The sequence below is a fragment of the Hippoglossus stenolepis genome, chromosome 5 (genome assembly GCF_022539355.2).
Source record: "Hippoglossus stenolepis isolate QCI-W04-F060 chromosome 5, HSTE1.2, whole genome shotgun sequence".
Lineage (NCBI taxonomy): Eukaryota > Metazoa > Chordata > Actinopteri > Pleuronectiformes > Pleuronectidae > Hippoglossus > Hippoglossus stenolepis.
Window position 1 is genome coordinate 4,703,711 of NC_061487.1, and position 16,487 is coordinate 4,720,197.

The 16,487-nt window shown below is 40.6% G+C and overlaps 1 protein-coding gene across 4 annotated transcripts; it reads left to right on the top strand.

Moving 5' to 3' along the window:
* Nucleotides 1-452: 452 nt before the first annotated feature.
* Nucleotides 453-15,198, top strand: deaf1 (DEAF1 transcription factor). 4 transcript variants are annotated; one of them, XM_035157825.1, is made up of 14 exons: nucleotides 453-937; nucleotides 2,265-2,353; nucleotides 2,793-2,919; nucleotides 3,057-3,206; nucleotides 4,144-4,283; nucleotides 4,429-4,494; nucleotides 4,589-4,627; nucleotides 5,779-5,823; nucleotides 6,422-6,545; nucleotides 6,951-7,094; nucleotides 10,784-11,055; nucleotides 12,599-12,697; nucleotides 12,842-12,928; nucleotides 14,572-15,198. In XM_035157825.1, exons 1-14 carry the CDS (start codon nucleotides 748-750, stop codon nucleotides 14,671-14,673), a joined length of 1,674 nt encoding a protein of 557 aa, XP_035013716.1. In that variant the 5' UTR covers nucleotides 453-747; the 3' UTR covers nucleotides 14,674-15,198. The 4 variants fall into 4 exon arrangements, with proteins under 4 accessions (XP_035013716.1, XP_035013718.1, XP_035013717.1 ...); XM_035157824.1 differs by having other exon boundaries at nucleotides 455-937; nucleotides 12,839-12,928; XM_035157827.2 differs by lacking the exon at nucleotides 12,842-12,928.
* Nucleotides 15,199-16,487: the final 1,289 nt, after the last annotated feature.

The window sequence follows — 16,487 nt, forward strand, 5'->3', positions numbered from 1 at the left end:
GTTGTTCTGATGGGGAAAATATAGAATTGTGAGGTATATTTTTATTTTGTTGTTGCATGTTTTCCTTTGAGGTCTATGTGTGTAGTACAGTTGGATTATACCAGTTTTAGAAATAGTAAAAAATACACTTCTATCTCCTATATACCATGACTAAGTTGTAGTTGTAGAATCCCCCCAGGCCATGGGGGGGGATTCCTCTTTTATTGCACAGCTCATTACAAACCTGAATCAGCAGCTGCTAAAACAAACGTTTCACATGAATTCAGACTTAATGAATGAAACATGAAACGTGATATGATTTACAACCTTTGTAGCAAGTACATTTAAATAATTCAAACATCTGGGTTCAGTATATGAGCTCATGAAGTTGAGTGTAAATGTAGATTTTCTGGTCTCTGTTGTGTTCTTCTCCGCGTGTGTGTAAATGTGTGTGAATGCGTGTGAAAGCGTGTGCGCTGTTCGCCGCTGTGTGTCGCTTCGTGTTTTTCCGGAAGTCTTCGGGTGCATCGCTTTCGTCGACTTGATAAAAACCACTCGGGCTGTCTTCCGCTCTCCGCTTTAGCTCGCCCCATTCTTGAACGTTTTACGTTAATGTCGGCGTAAATACAACGGGATTCATCCATTATCGTTACCGGCTCCGGGACCTGCGAGTGCTCCTCGGGTTCGGATCAGACTCGGCTGCGCTCGGACCTCGTCTCGGCGCCGCTGCTGCTCGGTCGCATTCGGCTCTTGTCGTAGCGCTGGAGAATGGACGAAGCGGACTCGGCCACGAAGGCGCTCGGGCTGGATGAACCGCCCATCGACGAGCCGCCGGTGGGCTCGGATACCGAGTCGGAGGCCGAAGTCGCCACGATGGCTGTGATGGCGGAACCGGGAAACATCGACATGGAAGCCGAGTCTCTGCCGAACCCAGACGAGGCTGACGCGGCGTTCGCAGGTAAAGGCGGGTTTGTGGTCGTAGCTAGCAGCAGGCCGCTGAGCGGGGTGGCGCTAAAACACAGACACGTTCACTCCGTTTGTAAACAAAGGAGAACACACACTGCTCAGTATCTTAGGAACTATTCAAAGGGCGACTTTCACATGAGTCCTACACACGTCTGCTACAATAAGTTAAACAACTCCCTTAAATCATTCTACAGTTTAAAGATTTGTATAGTAGTTTGATTTCCTAACGCACGCATCCACTTTATACATTTATCAAGCGGTCCCGAATCCTGCAAAGATATTCAATACATAACAAAAAAGATCAGTTCCAACTTATAGAGTTAGTTTTACACTATCACAACACAGTTTACTGGTGGTTAAATGGAGTGGACAATGTTAACCGTGTTTAAAGTCCATATTTTAGTTTAATTAGTTTGATTAGAGGTATTGTAAGTCAGCCGAATTTCACATCAGTTCGTAACAAGAATGAAATGTCAGGTGATTCATAATGCATTAGTACTTGAAATGTATCTCTGTCCATTCTTCTGTATCAATATGTCAGATATCGAACATAGTTTGGTGAGGGTATAATTAAAGTAATTATAAAGTCTCTCAGGACTGCCCGGCACCAGTGGACGGGCCACACTGCTCTGTAGAACAACAATGATATTAATAATAGCATCATCACAACAATTTCCACCGCTTTCAATAACGATCATGGACATGCAACATTCACATCATTGCAAAATAATGGGAAATTTTGCATCACATTCATTAGATACACTGGCGGATCTAGGATTTTACTAAATCAGGGGCCATAAGGGGGCCACCTCTTACACAGATCCCTGCACAATTCCTAATTCAGTGAGGTGCACATTTAAGTCGGTTCTTGTTTACTGCTAGCTCTGTAGCTTCACTCATTGTGCACTTTAACAAAGCTTAGAAAATAAAAATGATCAACTATGAGCATTGTAAGCAAGTGACTGTTTCATTACAAAATAGACTACTGACAGGACTGGGGCACTCCAGGGTCCAGTCACTGCCCCCTGCCTCCCTGGATCCACATCTGCTCAAATATGTGGGATAATATTGAAAATGCAGCTAAAAATTCACCCTGATGTCTGATGTCTTGGACAATTGAAGCAAATAGGCATTATGGCAGATATAGGTTAATAGAAAATGTTCTCAGATTGTGGTGATGCTGTCATTATAGCACACCCAGTGTGGCTGTTATATTAACATTTTATCCATACATTACAGGTGTACTGTATTAGCTATTGTGCAGTAGAAGTGGAGTGCATGTGATGATAAAATATTTGAAATCTGTTGTTGTTGATCAGAGATGACGGTGAGGGACGTTCAGGCTGCAGAGGACAACGTTTTCACCACGACCGTCGCCACGTCAGGAAGCCTCCCTGAACACGTGCTGGTAGATACACACACAGATGATTACGCTAATGCATAAGTAAAAATCTTAATGCAAGCGTTTGCTGGTTTTCTTATGTTAATAAACTGTCTTTGTGTTTTGGACTGTTGTGTCCAAAACACACATCTTGTCAGACAAGAGAAGACCTTTAAACATGTTAATTGGGCTTTGGGAGATTGTGAATGCATATTTTTCTCTCTTGGAAATAGGTTAGTTACTCTGAGCTCTAAATGAAACAGCACATGCTGACATCTACTGGTGAAACTAATGTGTTACAAATAACCTACATAGACATCTGTGTGTGTGTGTGTGTGTGTGTGTGTGTGTGTGTGTGTGTGTGTGTGTGTGTGTGTGTGTGTGTGTGTGTGTGTGTGTGTGTGTGTGTGTGTGTGTGTGTGTGTGTGTGTGTGTGTGTGTGTGTGTGTGTGTGTGTGTGTTACAGAGTGGGAGGACGACCCTCCAGCTGGGTGAGGGTCTCAGTACCCAGAAGGCCACACTGATAGTGGTTCACACTGATGGCAGCATCGTGGAGGCTACTGGCCTCAAGTCTGCCACCGCCATTGCACCAGGTGTGTGTGTTTGTGAAGGTCCTGTCGTGTCTATATTCAACCAGGTTTGGTAAAAAAAAATGAATACATATAAAAACCTGAACTACAGCGACCTCCATCTCTCTCTGATTTGTTTTGTCCTTGTGTGCACCCCTCAGGTCCACAGACCACGCCCACCCCACTGACTCCTCCCCAGGACAAAGACTCTGGCTCCAAGTACAACTGGGACCCATCAGTCTACAACAATGAGCTGCCGGTCCGCTGCAGGAACTCCAGTGGTGTCCTCTACAAGAACAGACTGGGATCAGGTGACACATATTTACTCAGCAATGTTTCATGCAGCGACATTTCCAGTTAAACCAGACTTTCCTCAGTAAAACTCTAAATTCATCTTTTGTGCCATTTTACTGTTCATGTCAGATTTATCCCATTGTGACAGACAGCAGTTTTTTCCAATTGAAAACTGTTGTGGCAATATGTTTGTTTACAATTGCCGTGCAGTCAAAGTCAAAGACCATTTTGTGTCACGTTTAATATAATTGAACCAAGATCCTTGTAATGAAAGTGTAAGAGATGAAAAGATCAATATTCACTTAATTATCTTTCAGACCATACATAAGACAAGTGCACAGTCAAATGAAATTTTGTTGCATCAAGGTCATAATGTAATTTAGAATGCTATTGGTTTCCTAATCAGTATTTAAACTATCTGAGGTAAAAAGAAAACTGTGTTAGTTTGTGTACATAAAGTGTAACAGATATAGAAAAATGCAAAAGTTTAATATATAGATAAATATGGAACAAACCAGTCTGCAGTAATGTCAGAAGTATCCACATACTTTACACTCGTTACAAACTTATGTCATGCATTCAAAATCTCATTCATCAATATTATCGACAAAATGTCCTTTAGTATCAAAAGTCAAAGTTATCATGCAAAAATACATGAATGATTTAGCCAGTTCTGTGTTGCTCTTTTTTGACTGCATGGGCAATTTTCGGGCAGCATGAGTGAATAAACCAGAGTGAATAAACCTGATAAACGCTGACTGTTGGTTAGAGAGCAGCTGTCTGTCCGTACTGATGATTCAGCCAGCAGAGCTTCATGTCCATCCAAGCTCCAACTGTCAGTCACCTCACAATGTCTTCTAGAGCATGAGGCCGTTTTTCTGATATAATTTACTTATACTTTTTGGGAAATTCATCCTGTTTCTACCCACACTGACTGTGTAGTGTTATGTTTAGGGGGTAAAGGTCACTGCATCAAATTCAACCAGCAGTGGTTCACTCCCACTGAGTTTGAAGGTCTGGCAGGAAGAGCGAGCAGCAAAGACTGGAAGAGGAGCATCAGATACGCTGGCCGACCTCTGCTCTGCCTCATACAGGTACCACTGCACTAATACCTCTGTGGTAATACATCACTACTGCAGTACTACACAGTGCTACACCATACAAAGACGGTTTGCAGCTGATTCTGAACAGGAAGTTGGCATTAAGTTGAAGTGGGTGGGTGTGTGTGTATGTTTTTAGGAGCGCATCCTGAACCCCCACGCTGCCTCCTGTACCTGTGCAGCCTGTTGTGACGACCCGACAGCGGTGAGTCACCTTAGATCAGGTGTTAATGATGTCCAATTGTTTTTCAGTCAATTTCCAGTAAAACTTCAAAAATGTACCTGCTCTTCGTTCCCAGATCGGGATGTATTCCACTCAGGTTTCTTTTTACAGACAGGTAAAAATTGTTTGATTTCCTCTCAAGTTGAAGGCCACATTTTAATAGATTGATCACAGATTGGCAGAAGACTATGGTCTAAACGACAAATACAATTTTAGTTTGTTACAATCAGACAGCAACTTTTATTCCCTATCCAAATCATTATTTTGTTACAAAGTAATACATGTGTGATACAAGCTGCATAAAAGCTACATCTGTTTATAGGTGAAGACATTTTCTGTTAAATCCTGATTGAGATAGTTTTTCATTGTTGTGATTATGGCTTTGGGTTCACCTATAGAAAACTGGTGGTGCATCTTTTCCAAACACTTTCTTTTTCTTCTTTTAGACTTAATTGCCATTAACTATAAAAACAAATAGTCTTACAACCAATATTAAATTTAAAAAAAAAGAAGACTGGGCAGGTTTGATGGTGGGATTCAAATATTTGGTATCAGTCAAAACTGGCAAAACCAACCTTGCAACCCATGAAGAATTCTGGGAGCAACAGCAAATATTTTAGGCACAGTTAATATCTGGGCCAAGACTTGGTCTTGCAATCGCCGTACACCGTCTACAGTCTGACTTGTTTCTTATATCACTTTTATCACAAAACACAAACAGCAATACTTTTTGCAGGTGTTTTACGTCCAGGTGACATTTTTGCTAATCAACAGTTATCTACATATGCAATAAGTTAAGAGGCCAATAGCTGACACATTTTGGTCAAATTATTCTGCCTCTTTTGCTTTCTACAAAGACTGTCTACCTACAGGCAGCCAAAGCCTGCTGAAAGGTGATTGGTCAAACTAAAAACAGAAACCAGAAGGCTTCCGGCCCCAAAATCTTGACCTTCACCTACAGGTTCCGCAAAGAATTTGTTTATAGAAATTAGGCAACGCAGTCTCTGGTTCCAGTTTCTGTGATGCTTTTCAGTTGGTCTCTGTGTCACTGTAAACTGAATCTGTTAGTGTTGAACAGGCTGAAGAAAAAATTAAATAACTAAACTTGGACTTATGCTGTAATCTGATAATTGAAAGAGTTAATCAATGAATTAAAGATTTGATCACGTAATGGTCGTTCACAGACCACCTGGTTCAGACGAATCAGTTCATCAGAGCTCGGATTGGTTTTGTCTCTCTCTAAATGTCTGTCTCTCTCTGTCACAGTGTCCAAAGGATGGAGAGTCTCTGGCTACAGAAAGCCTCGCTATGGTAAAGCTGTTTTTTCTGTCACTACAACCTCATCCTCTCCTCCTGCTTTTAACCTCTGCTCTTTACCTGGATACATTATGTGGCACATAGCCAAATCCTCTGCATCGCTCCCTGGTGGCTGATGGCAGCAGAGATCATTAACCCCACCTCCTCCATGTCATCCATCTTTATATACAGTCACTTTATAGACAGTCACAGTGTGTATCTGTGCTGTACAGATTGTCTTTACTACAGTCTCCGTTAACAAAGAGAATAGCAATAGTCGTGTTCTCTTTTTTTCATTTAAAGTTAAATTACAGTGACAAGCCTGTTGGCTGTAGCTGAGGAGCGAGAGTGGGTCAGCCATTAGTCTCTGGATTAATTGATCCCCAACTTCTTCTGTCTGTGAGCGGAAGTGTCACATCAAGACAATTGAATAATATTGAGCCATAGAAACTAATTTCGTAGACTGCGAATAACGAATATAATTAATCATTTAGTTACAGAACCAAGTCTAGCAAAGTCCAACTCGTCGTTTTTCATCTCATTGCCTGTGATTTAAAGAATCTGAACTGTTGTTGGTTAATTTTGTTTGTCTCCCTGTTTCCCGACTGCTCAGAGTGGACCAGTCCGCCTCTTCGTCCCTTACAAGAGACGGAAAAAGGATATGGATCTTCCTCTCACCCCCTCAAAAAAGGAGCTTCCTTCCACCAAAAGCATCACGCTGACCCCTGGGACCACATGTAAGTCAGGTTACCTCCCCATGTGTCTGCAGGAGGGGCGCTGTCTCTGTGTCTCACAGTAGAATAAGACAAAGGTTTAAACAGTTTGTAGTTCAGGAGTGACGGCAGTAATATTAATCGTATTCAACAGTGTACTTTTCGACCATTAATCCCTTAAAATTAACCTTAAAACTCTAGTCACAAACATTCACTATCACCATGTAAATCACCCCTGAACTATTATAATTCATGAAATATGAACAAATATATTGACTGTTCTGCAGTTTGTCGTACTCTAAGCTGAAATCTGAAAAAGACATGAACAGTTATTTATAGTTATCGGAAGTCCTGGAGTTTATCAAATCTGTGAGATAAACTTTTAAACCTTCCATTTTTGTGTCTGACATGTCTGTCCTCCACTCACAGTCACCATGTCCCCGACTGGAACGTTCACCACCCCCGGCACCTTGACCTTTGACCGCAGTCCAACTGCTGACGCTACCGCCGCCGCTGCTGCCTCCATCATCTCTGAGGGCTCGGCACAGAGCGAGGTGTTTGCCAGCACAACAGGTACCATCCCCCACTTATATCAATCTGACTACTGTCTAGAATCTAGACAATATTCAGAATGCTCAAACATGTTCTAGAGACTAGAACATGTTTGAGCTACAGCGGTTAGTTGATCAATCGACTAGTTAATTGATTACAAATTTTTCTGAAATTATTTTAACAATTAAAGAATGCTAAGCAAAAATAGAAGAAATATACTATTTTCTTTTTTTCTCTTCTTTGATTGTAAACTGGATATACTTGGGTTTTGAACTGTTTGTCAAATGAAGCAAGACATGATGGACCGGGTGGTTTTCCTGCTTGTCCTGTAAAATTTAGAAAATAAAACTCACTATTGCACACTTGAGACAAGTTGAACAAAGATAAAACCTGCCTGGATTAAAAGGAAAGTTCACCCAAAAATTTAAAATCACTAATTATCTACTCACCACTATGCAGATGGAGGGGTGGGTGAAGAGTTTGAGTCCACAGAACACTTTAGGAGTGTCAGGGGTAAAAAAACAAAACAGAAAATGCCTCTATACTGCTCCTGTGGTGTCATCCAAACTCGGCTCAAAACACCATGTTTCGAGCCTAAATGTCCGCTGTGATTGTTGCGTGAACGCAGCTCCAGAGGAGAATATCAGCAGACATTTAGGCTAAAAACATGCTGTAAATGACGCCGTTTTGAGTCGAACATGAATGTCAGGGCTTATGGACTCTTGGATGACACCACAGGAGTAATATGGAGGCATGTTGTGTTTTTCTCTGTTGTTTTTTTCGTTTGAAAAATCAGTCTCTAGTTACTTCAATTGTATTGGATTTGGCTGCGACACTGTTTACCCCTGGGACTCCAAAAGTGTTTAGTGGACTCAAACACTTAACCCTACCCTCCATCGGCATAGTGGTGAGTAGATAATGAGCGAATTTTCATTTTTGGGTGAACTAGCCCTTTAAATAATTGTAATCGAAAGTGAAACGCCAGAGAGCCACAAGTGGCCACTGGGACAAATTATCAGCAAACCTGCTTGGCAGCATTGCACCCAGCTCTCTTTGTACAGCCATGGCCCCCCTACTTAATCATCTGTAGAAGGGTTTCCCACAATCCCTTTCATTGCTGCTGCCCAGCAGCCTATCCATCATCCGATCATGCTTCCTGATTGGCTGTTGTTGCTGTAACAAGCTCTCAGGAGAGGACCACTCTGCAGGTTGACTACTGAGGGGTCTCTGTAGCTCGACGTCCATATTTCGCTACCTGATGTTACCCTCCTCTTTACAGGACCAATCAGAGAACGTCCAACTGCTGAGAGTTGTGACCAATATTGAACACCTAAATTCGAGTTTGTGATGTTTTCAGGGGCTGAGAATTATTCTTCTGTTTTGATCTGTTGATAAACACAAACATTTTATTTCTTCCAAATTCAAACATGAAAATACAATTAATTTAAATGTTTGAAACAATCACTGCTCAGAACGTTTTTGCCATCATTAGGGCTCTTCTGATTGGTTGAAAAAGTCCTACATTTTAATCTGACTGCTCAGCAACGCACACGCACACGCACACGCGCGCGCGCGCACACACACACGCACACACACACACACACAGAGCTGTGGTCCCAGCGTTAGGACTGTCTGTCCTTCACCTCAAGGTTAATGAAGTTCTCTGATCCTCTGTGTGTGTGTGTGTTTCACATGAACAGTGTGTGTAAAAAAACAAGATTCATAATTTACATACATCAATTCAAATCTACAGATTAAAACTAAACCCAGCAATAAATCTGTCAATCAAGTTATTAATGTCAGATTTTAAATAAGAGACGTTTTTCTTTGATCTCAGGTGTAAAAGTAGAAGATGAACGATGAAGCTGTTGGAGCCTTTAATTGCTTCTATCTTCAGCAAGAAAGAGAAGTGAAGTCTCGGCTGCTGTAGCTTAAATAAGACATAGAATTAAAACTAGTCCTCACAAAGTTTGGACAGATGAGCTGCTTTGACTCAAGACAGAAACAGTTAGCATGTTGGAGTTTATCAAATTGCAGCATTAATAAGGACTCATATCAAGGGAGGAAATAACCTAATATATTTGTGAAGAATATAACGTGAAGAGAAACTGGAAACGTCATCTGCTACAACTCCATATGTAACTGAAGTTTATGCTTCTTCAATATATAAACACAATGAACACTTTGAGTTCCATGTCCAACTTTGACTTCTGAGGTCAAACGTGAGTTAGTTTTTACAAACATCAGCAGTGAGGGAACCAAACCAAGACAAAATAAACCAAAGCTACTATAACAAAACACATCAATAAATCATCTACCTACTTATTCCAAAAATGTCTGTCTGTAGAACCCATTTCACGTGAACCGTTAATCTTATTGGCTTCACACTTTTTAAACTTCACTCGGCACCATAAACGTTTTTTTAAAAAGCTCTGCACACAACATCCATCAAGAAAACAATTAAAAGTGGCAGTATATTGTAAAACTGTTTGAGGAGGACTCACTAAAGACAATTAATAATTCTGAAGTAGCTCCGGAGCATCAACACAGGACAAGAGAGCAGAACATTACAAACAGGCAGCTTTAGAACGGGCACTGCACTAGTTATAATAATGATAATCTGTTTATAAATGTATAACTCTATTTAAATTATGTTTATTTTCCTTGTAAAAGACCTGATAACGTGCTTTACTATTCTATCTTTGATTCTGGTGACACTCAGAGACATGTTCCTCCACTCACCGTGCAAACGACGCCACCACTGAAAAATTTCCTAAGAATAGACAGTTATGCTCCTGCTCTTCTAGAAAAATAACAGGAAATTTTTCCGGTGAAAAAAAGTGTCACTGAGAACCTCCATTTACCTGTGAGACACACACACACACACACACACACACACACACACACACACACACACACACACACACACACACACACACACACACACACACACACACACACACACACAAACACACACGTTTCCCTGGGACATGTCAAACCACAGTGTGAGATGGATGTCCAGTTATTTTTGGACTACTCCCAGTGGAGCTCTGAGCTGCCAGTGACTCCACCAGCGCAGGAATAATTTCACACACATTAAATCGTGTATTTAGGTCAGGACTGGATGCATGGTGGAGGCACAGTCGCACAGACGCGCTGGCCTGGATCTGCTCAGACAACCTGTTTGTGTTTGATTCTTCATACTTTGCCTCTACATTTGATAAGTGAGGTGCACGACTAATGTAAACCTCACAGCAGGCGTCACCTTCTGTAAAAAGAAAACATGTCTGATTTCTCTCTGAGACGCCCCGGCGATCTAATACTTGTTTTCATTTGACACATTTGACAGATTTTGCAGCTTTAACTGAATCACGTTACTCCTGCATACACATACCATTTAGTGAAGATGTACAGTTTTAATGTGAAAAGCCACAAATGCAAAGATAATTAGATTTTAAGAATCAATATTGGATCATTTAAATAAAACTCCTGATCAATCTAAAAATCAATTTTACTCATCAAGCTCTTCTCTCTCCTCATATATTTTTCTTGCATCCTTCCCTTTGTCTTTAGTAGTTGGGACAAAGATGAAAAGAAAAGTGAAGGAAGCAGTAAGAACAGAGATGTACCGCGTGTATCACAGCCTCATTTCCTGTCATCTCGCTACTGTAAGTAAAATATCTTTTGTCTCTCTTCTTCTTTATTCTCAGTGCTGACCGCTTTGCCAGCGTTGGCCGTGACCCCTCAGCCCGTTCAGGCCAAGATGTCAGTGGCAGCGGCAGTGTCTCCATCGGCGGGGCTGGTGAGTGGGCTGGAGGTGGGGCCAGCAGAGAGCGAGGGCCAGAAGAACACCTGGCTGTACCTGGAGGAGATGGCCGACACGCTGCTGAGCAACGTGCAGCAGCTGAAGGCTCTGATCGAACAGGCCAAGAACTCTGCAGCGGACACGACGGGGTTCAAAGGTCAGGGAGGCAGGAAGGAGGTGAGAACACACACACACACACACACACATAAGAAGGTGTAACCACACAACAAAACAAATGCCACAATCATACACTATATTATCAGACGACAATAGTATTATAACAATAATATAAACAGACTTTATTTGTATAGCACCTTTCATATAAGAATGTTCTCTGCAAGAAATTATCATAATATTGTTTTAATTATAATAATAATTAACAATAATAATTGATCTTAAATAAGATGGAATATAGAAAAGACACAAATATATTAACACTGTCGACCATATTGACATTAAGTGCTTCGCACATAAAAAACTTGCTAAACCAACAGCCAGCCACCAGGGGGCTTCTAACCAATGGAAGAGTCACAACCGACGGCAAAGAATCAAAACAGTAATTGAAAGACCTGAGCAAATGGCGAATGGTTATTCTCCAGAAACAAATGAACAAATCATGCAAAAAAATGGACGAGACTTGTGTCTGCACCACAAGGCAACACGACGGACTTGCAGTAAGAGGAATGTAATAACATCAACCTTTTCTTAGATTTTTGTATCCGTTCAGAATGTTTATTAAACAATACTTATGATGAACTTACAAATTAACAGGATACATGGGGTAAGTTAATTGAAGCTGAGGGCTGGAATGAAACTTTATTCAGCCTAACAAGAAAATCTATTTACTGTATTTATCTATTTTTTTTAATTTGTGTGCTCATTTATTTTTTCCTTCGTTTCCTAACTAGGTGGTTGGGCCTGTTGATACCTCTGTGATAATTTATGTATCGGTTTGATTTGGTATTGTTTGGTATGATTTCTGTGTTTTGTGGGTTTTTGTGTTGTGTATTGTTGTTCTCAGTGAATCCCTGTGCTTCTCTAGCATCATCTCAGACGTCCATAAAATATTCAAGAATATTCAAGACAAAATAATCTTGATCTCAATAAGGTTATCATTTTAGACTTCATGGTGCAGCTCTGAGTGATTGATCCACACTTTGTCCAGCTGAGACCCTTAACTCTGATTCGGACAGATGGAGGAACAACAGCTCTGCAGTCTGTTCAGCTGAGTCTGTTAAACTCTAAATCCTCTGTTTTAAAGGCACAGTTTGATATTCTTTAAATTACGTCTAAGATTTAAAAAACGTCTGATGTAAAAACACCTGCCAGAGACGGCATCCTTTTAGCTGACATCGTGTTTGAGCCACGATTTATTAGCTGATTTGTTGCACGAGAATGATTTCTTGTGTAGTCTTTGGATAGATGATAAGTGAATTCCTTTTACGCCACTTCACTCATCAGTACAAATGAATGTGCCTAACAAGAGCAGCAGTGTGGTCCAATGAAAACTTTAATGTTAATGTATGTATTTACAAATCTTTTATGTTTTACAATCGTCTGTATAAAGCGGTAGAGATGAGCTATTACTTAGTTACCTGTTGACCGTGTGTGTGTGTGTGTGTGTGTGTGTGTGTGTGTGTGTGTGTGTGTGTGTGTGTGTGTGTGTGTGTGTGTGTGTGTGTGTGTGTGTGTGTGTGTGTGTGTGTGTGTGTGTGTTCAGTGTGGTTTCGGTCAGTCGTTTCAGAACCAGATTACCTTTCAGCAGCCGGACGACTCTGATGCCAAGAGGAGCTCTGACATTACTGAGATCATCATCAATGTACGACACACACACACACACACGCACGCATCTTGAAATTCTTGAACAAAGCTCAGATACACAAATTGAAATAAATAGTTCATATTTTCTGGGATGTTAACTTTCTGTGCTTGTCTGTGTTTTGCTGCGTTACCTCTGTAGCAGATGTGTGTGAACTGTGGTCGAATGGCAATGAGTGAGTGTACGGGCTGTCACAAAGTCAACTACTGCTCCACCTTCTGTCAGAGGAAGGTAAGACCCCCCTGAACAATCCTCTGGAGGACAGTCATGTTTTATATGTCAAATATTTTTATATATTTAACCAAGAAATCCTTGTTAAAAATTAAAATCTTATTGGAGTGTGCACCAAGATAAGCAGCAATTACAATACGTGAGATGCATCATATACATACATGCTATAGTAGATACAACAGAAAGTCAGAAATAGCAGCAGTTAGCTGTTAGGAGCCAGGTCTGTTTTATATTTGTTTGTGGATGTTTCTGACTGTTAAGATTAGCACCACATTGTATGTGTATGTGCAAATAACTTGAGTAAGTAATTATAATCAGCTCAGAGAGAGAGAGAGAGAGAGAGAGAGAGAGAGAGAGAGAGAGAGAGAGAGAGAGAGAGAGAGAGAGAGACTGCAAAACAGACCACACAAAACAGAACACACAACGTAGATCCTCCTCCATGTTGTTTTTTCTTCTGAAGTTGAGTTTAATGTTCCACACTGAGTTCAGAAGGTGGCGTTAATGTGCCTATTAGTTGTTTGCCAACCGCCGTCTGTGAGATTTCAATTCTCTGGAAACACCACTGTGAAATCGTTTCCTACAAACGGTATGTGTGTTGTCTGACGTTCTGGCCAAATTGTCCAGTTTGTGTGTTCTAGAGATTATAAGATTAAAAATCGGTTAAATCTATTAGTCATTATGTCTGTCGACTCCCACATTTTGAAAATCGGTCAAGAGTTGAAAATCTTCTGGGTTGATGCAGCCCTTACTGTAATTTTGTATTCTGCATTCTTGCCAGGAGCTCTCAGTCAGATTAGTTTAGTCCAATGCATGGCGTGATAATATATAACACACAGCTGAGCCTCTTTAAGTCGTTTACAAGCAGCTAGCTTCCCATTAGCATGCTGGCTCGTTCACATCTTGTTACGGGGCAATGGCTCAAGCAGCTAGCAGCAAATTGAACTTGGGCAAATATACAAATGATTATAATGCGTTGTGATGGGACAAAATGTTTTTGATCCTGAGGTCAATGACCTCTCAAAGTCACCAGACGTCCTTTGGGATATAAATGGCCTCCACGTCTGAAATAATAGCTTTGGGTGTGTAGAGCACATGCTGATCATGCTTTAGTCATAAAATGCATGTTTGTTTACCTATCTGCCTCACGATTATTAATGCAAAGTGCACATATTATGCAGACCTGCAAACACACCAAGAATGTTGAAAAGCCTCTGTGGGGGTTTTAGTTGCTCAGGATTCTTGTCATGCATGTTATGAGGAGCTGTAAGAGCGATGAAAGTCTGATATATGACCAACTTAACTTAACGGTTCTGTGTCGCTCACAAACCCCTAATCACTGCAGAGGGACTTCTATGTAGAGCCGCTGGAAAATCCCATAATACATTTTAAAATGTTTATTTCACAATACTTTAATGCTTGTTTGCTACAGTTTGTGCTGTGGTGCTCTGCTCTTATTACATATTTTACCACCACAGCTCACAGATTTGTCTCGTGCCTGTCATAAAAAAACAAACTACGCCAAATATGAACAAGTATGAATCAGTACGGTCACTTTATCAGGACAACAGTATTAAGATATGCATGAACAGAAACTGTACATCTGTGAAGATAATCACACTTCAGGTTGATTTTATCCTCTGCAGGACTGGAGGGATCATCAGCACAGCTGCTGTCAGTCAGCAGGGGGCATGAGCATCCAGGAGGAGGATCCAATCACAGCCATCGACATGGACAAAGTGAAATGATGATGTTGCAGGCGGCCCTCGCCATCATCAGCTGCTGCAGACAGGAAGTCCTTATGTGGGCGAAGGGGAGGGATTTTAACTTAATATCCTCTCAGTGGAGCTTTTATTGTGAAAAGTGTCTCCACAGACCAGTATGAGAAGAAGGTCTGTGATCTTCTGACAGTTGAACTGTTTGTACATAAACTGTTAAGACTTTTATTTACTAGACCGAAATTGGGAGATTTCATTCACTTCAATACAGTCAACAGTTCAGATCAGGTGGACGTTAGCAGAGCTGCAGTTCTGATCGTCAAACTTCTACTTATGGAAACAGAAATCTGTCTGAACGCACTGAACTTTACGTGAACATAATTAGGACTTCATATTTATAGAAATGTACAGATTTAATATTTTATTTTTGTATTCGTTGTGTTCCCTCAGTGGCTGTTTTCTCTTTGTTGAAACATTATTTTGAATCTCCAGAGACTTCCTGGATAAATAAAGGTCAAACACATCAATAAAATAGAAAATGATATTGAATTCAAACCCCACCGCCTCTTGGTCTGCTCTTTCTTCTCATCAAAACAAATCCCAATCTTATTTTCTCATGTGGAAGTTTAAGTTTTCTTATAGTGTTTTCCCACCAAATTCCTGAAAGCTAATTTTAGTTTGTTTAAATTGTCTCCAGTTTCCAAGATATAAAATGATCATCTTCCAGAACTTTAGGTCTCTGTAGTTCTCTAAGTTTACAAGTGATTTATGCCAAGAAAGACGCAAATATAGCTACAGAGTCGCAAGCATTTCATTTGCAATTTATGTGCACATAAAATGCACATAACTGCAGTTACGTACAACAACATTATGATATGCCCACTCTATCAGAGCAGTTGGATAGTGACATCTGACTGGTGCAGTTATGTCAGCCAATCACGTTAAGTTCCGCCCAGCAACTTTGATGTTTGACAAATTTGATGGAGAATACTGCTGTTCGTAGAAAAGGCGTTTCTATTTTATTATGCCTCTAGGCCGGACACAGCTGATTCATCAGCAAGGCCCTGAGGGGATTTCATTACATGTGAGACATGCATTCACTCAGACTCAAGGATGAACTGATTAGAATTCAGTGGGTCAAAGGTCAAGTTCGCTGTGACCTCACAACGCATGTTTTGCATCATGAACGAGGAGCCTTGAGGACGTTTGGCTGGATTCACAGGATGAACTGATTAGATTATGGTCAAGGTCACTGTGACCTCAGAACCTAACTCAAAAATAATAACAAAATACATGTGATACATTTAGATAAATTACTTCAAAGTGGTGAAAGGGGACACATAGAGACACATGGTTGGGTGCCGGAGGCTTCACATTGTATGTTCAGTTTATCATTATAATGCAGCATTGTGGTTTATGGTGCACTAGGAATTATTTACAATTTGAGTTAGCATTAACCCTGTGTTTGTTTAAGGATTACCACCAAACTTGGTGGATAAGGGTCAGGACAGAACACAGCAAGTTTTGGTGTGGATCCGGATCAGGGGGCAGATTCGGGAATATGCTTTCACTTTCTTTGCAATTGTGAGATAGATTTCAAAATGTTTGTAGATTTTTCAGAGAATAATTCATGGACCTTAATGAAAAAAATATCATACATATTTTAAGCAGAGGTTCTCAATTTCTTTCTCAGCCAAGGACCCCCTCATGTATGACCCTAACGGAACAATTATATATATATCTTAAGTTCATCAAATCCAAATAAGAATGGCATCCTGACAAAAATTTAAAAAATAAATATATAAATAATCTATAAAGAGTTATAAATAAAAACAACAGAACAT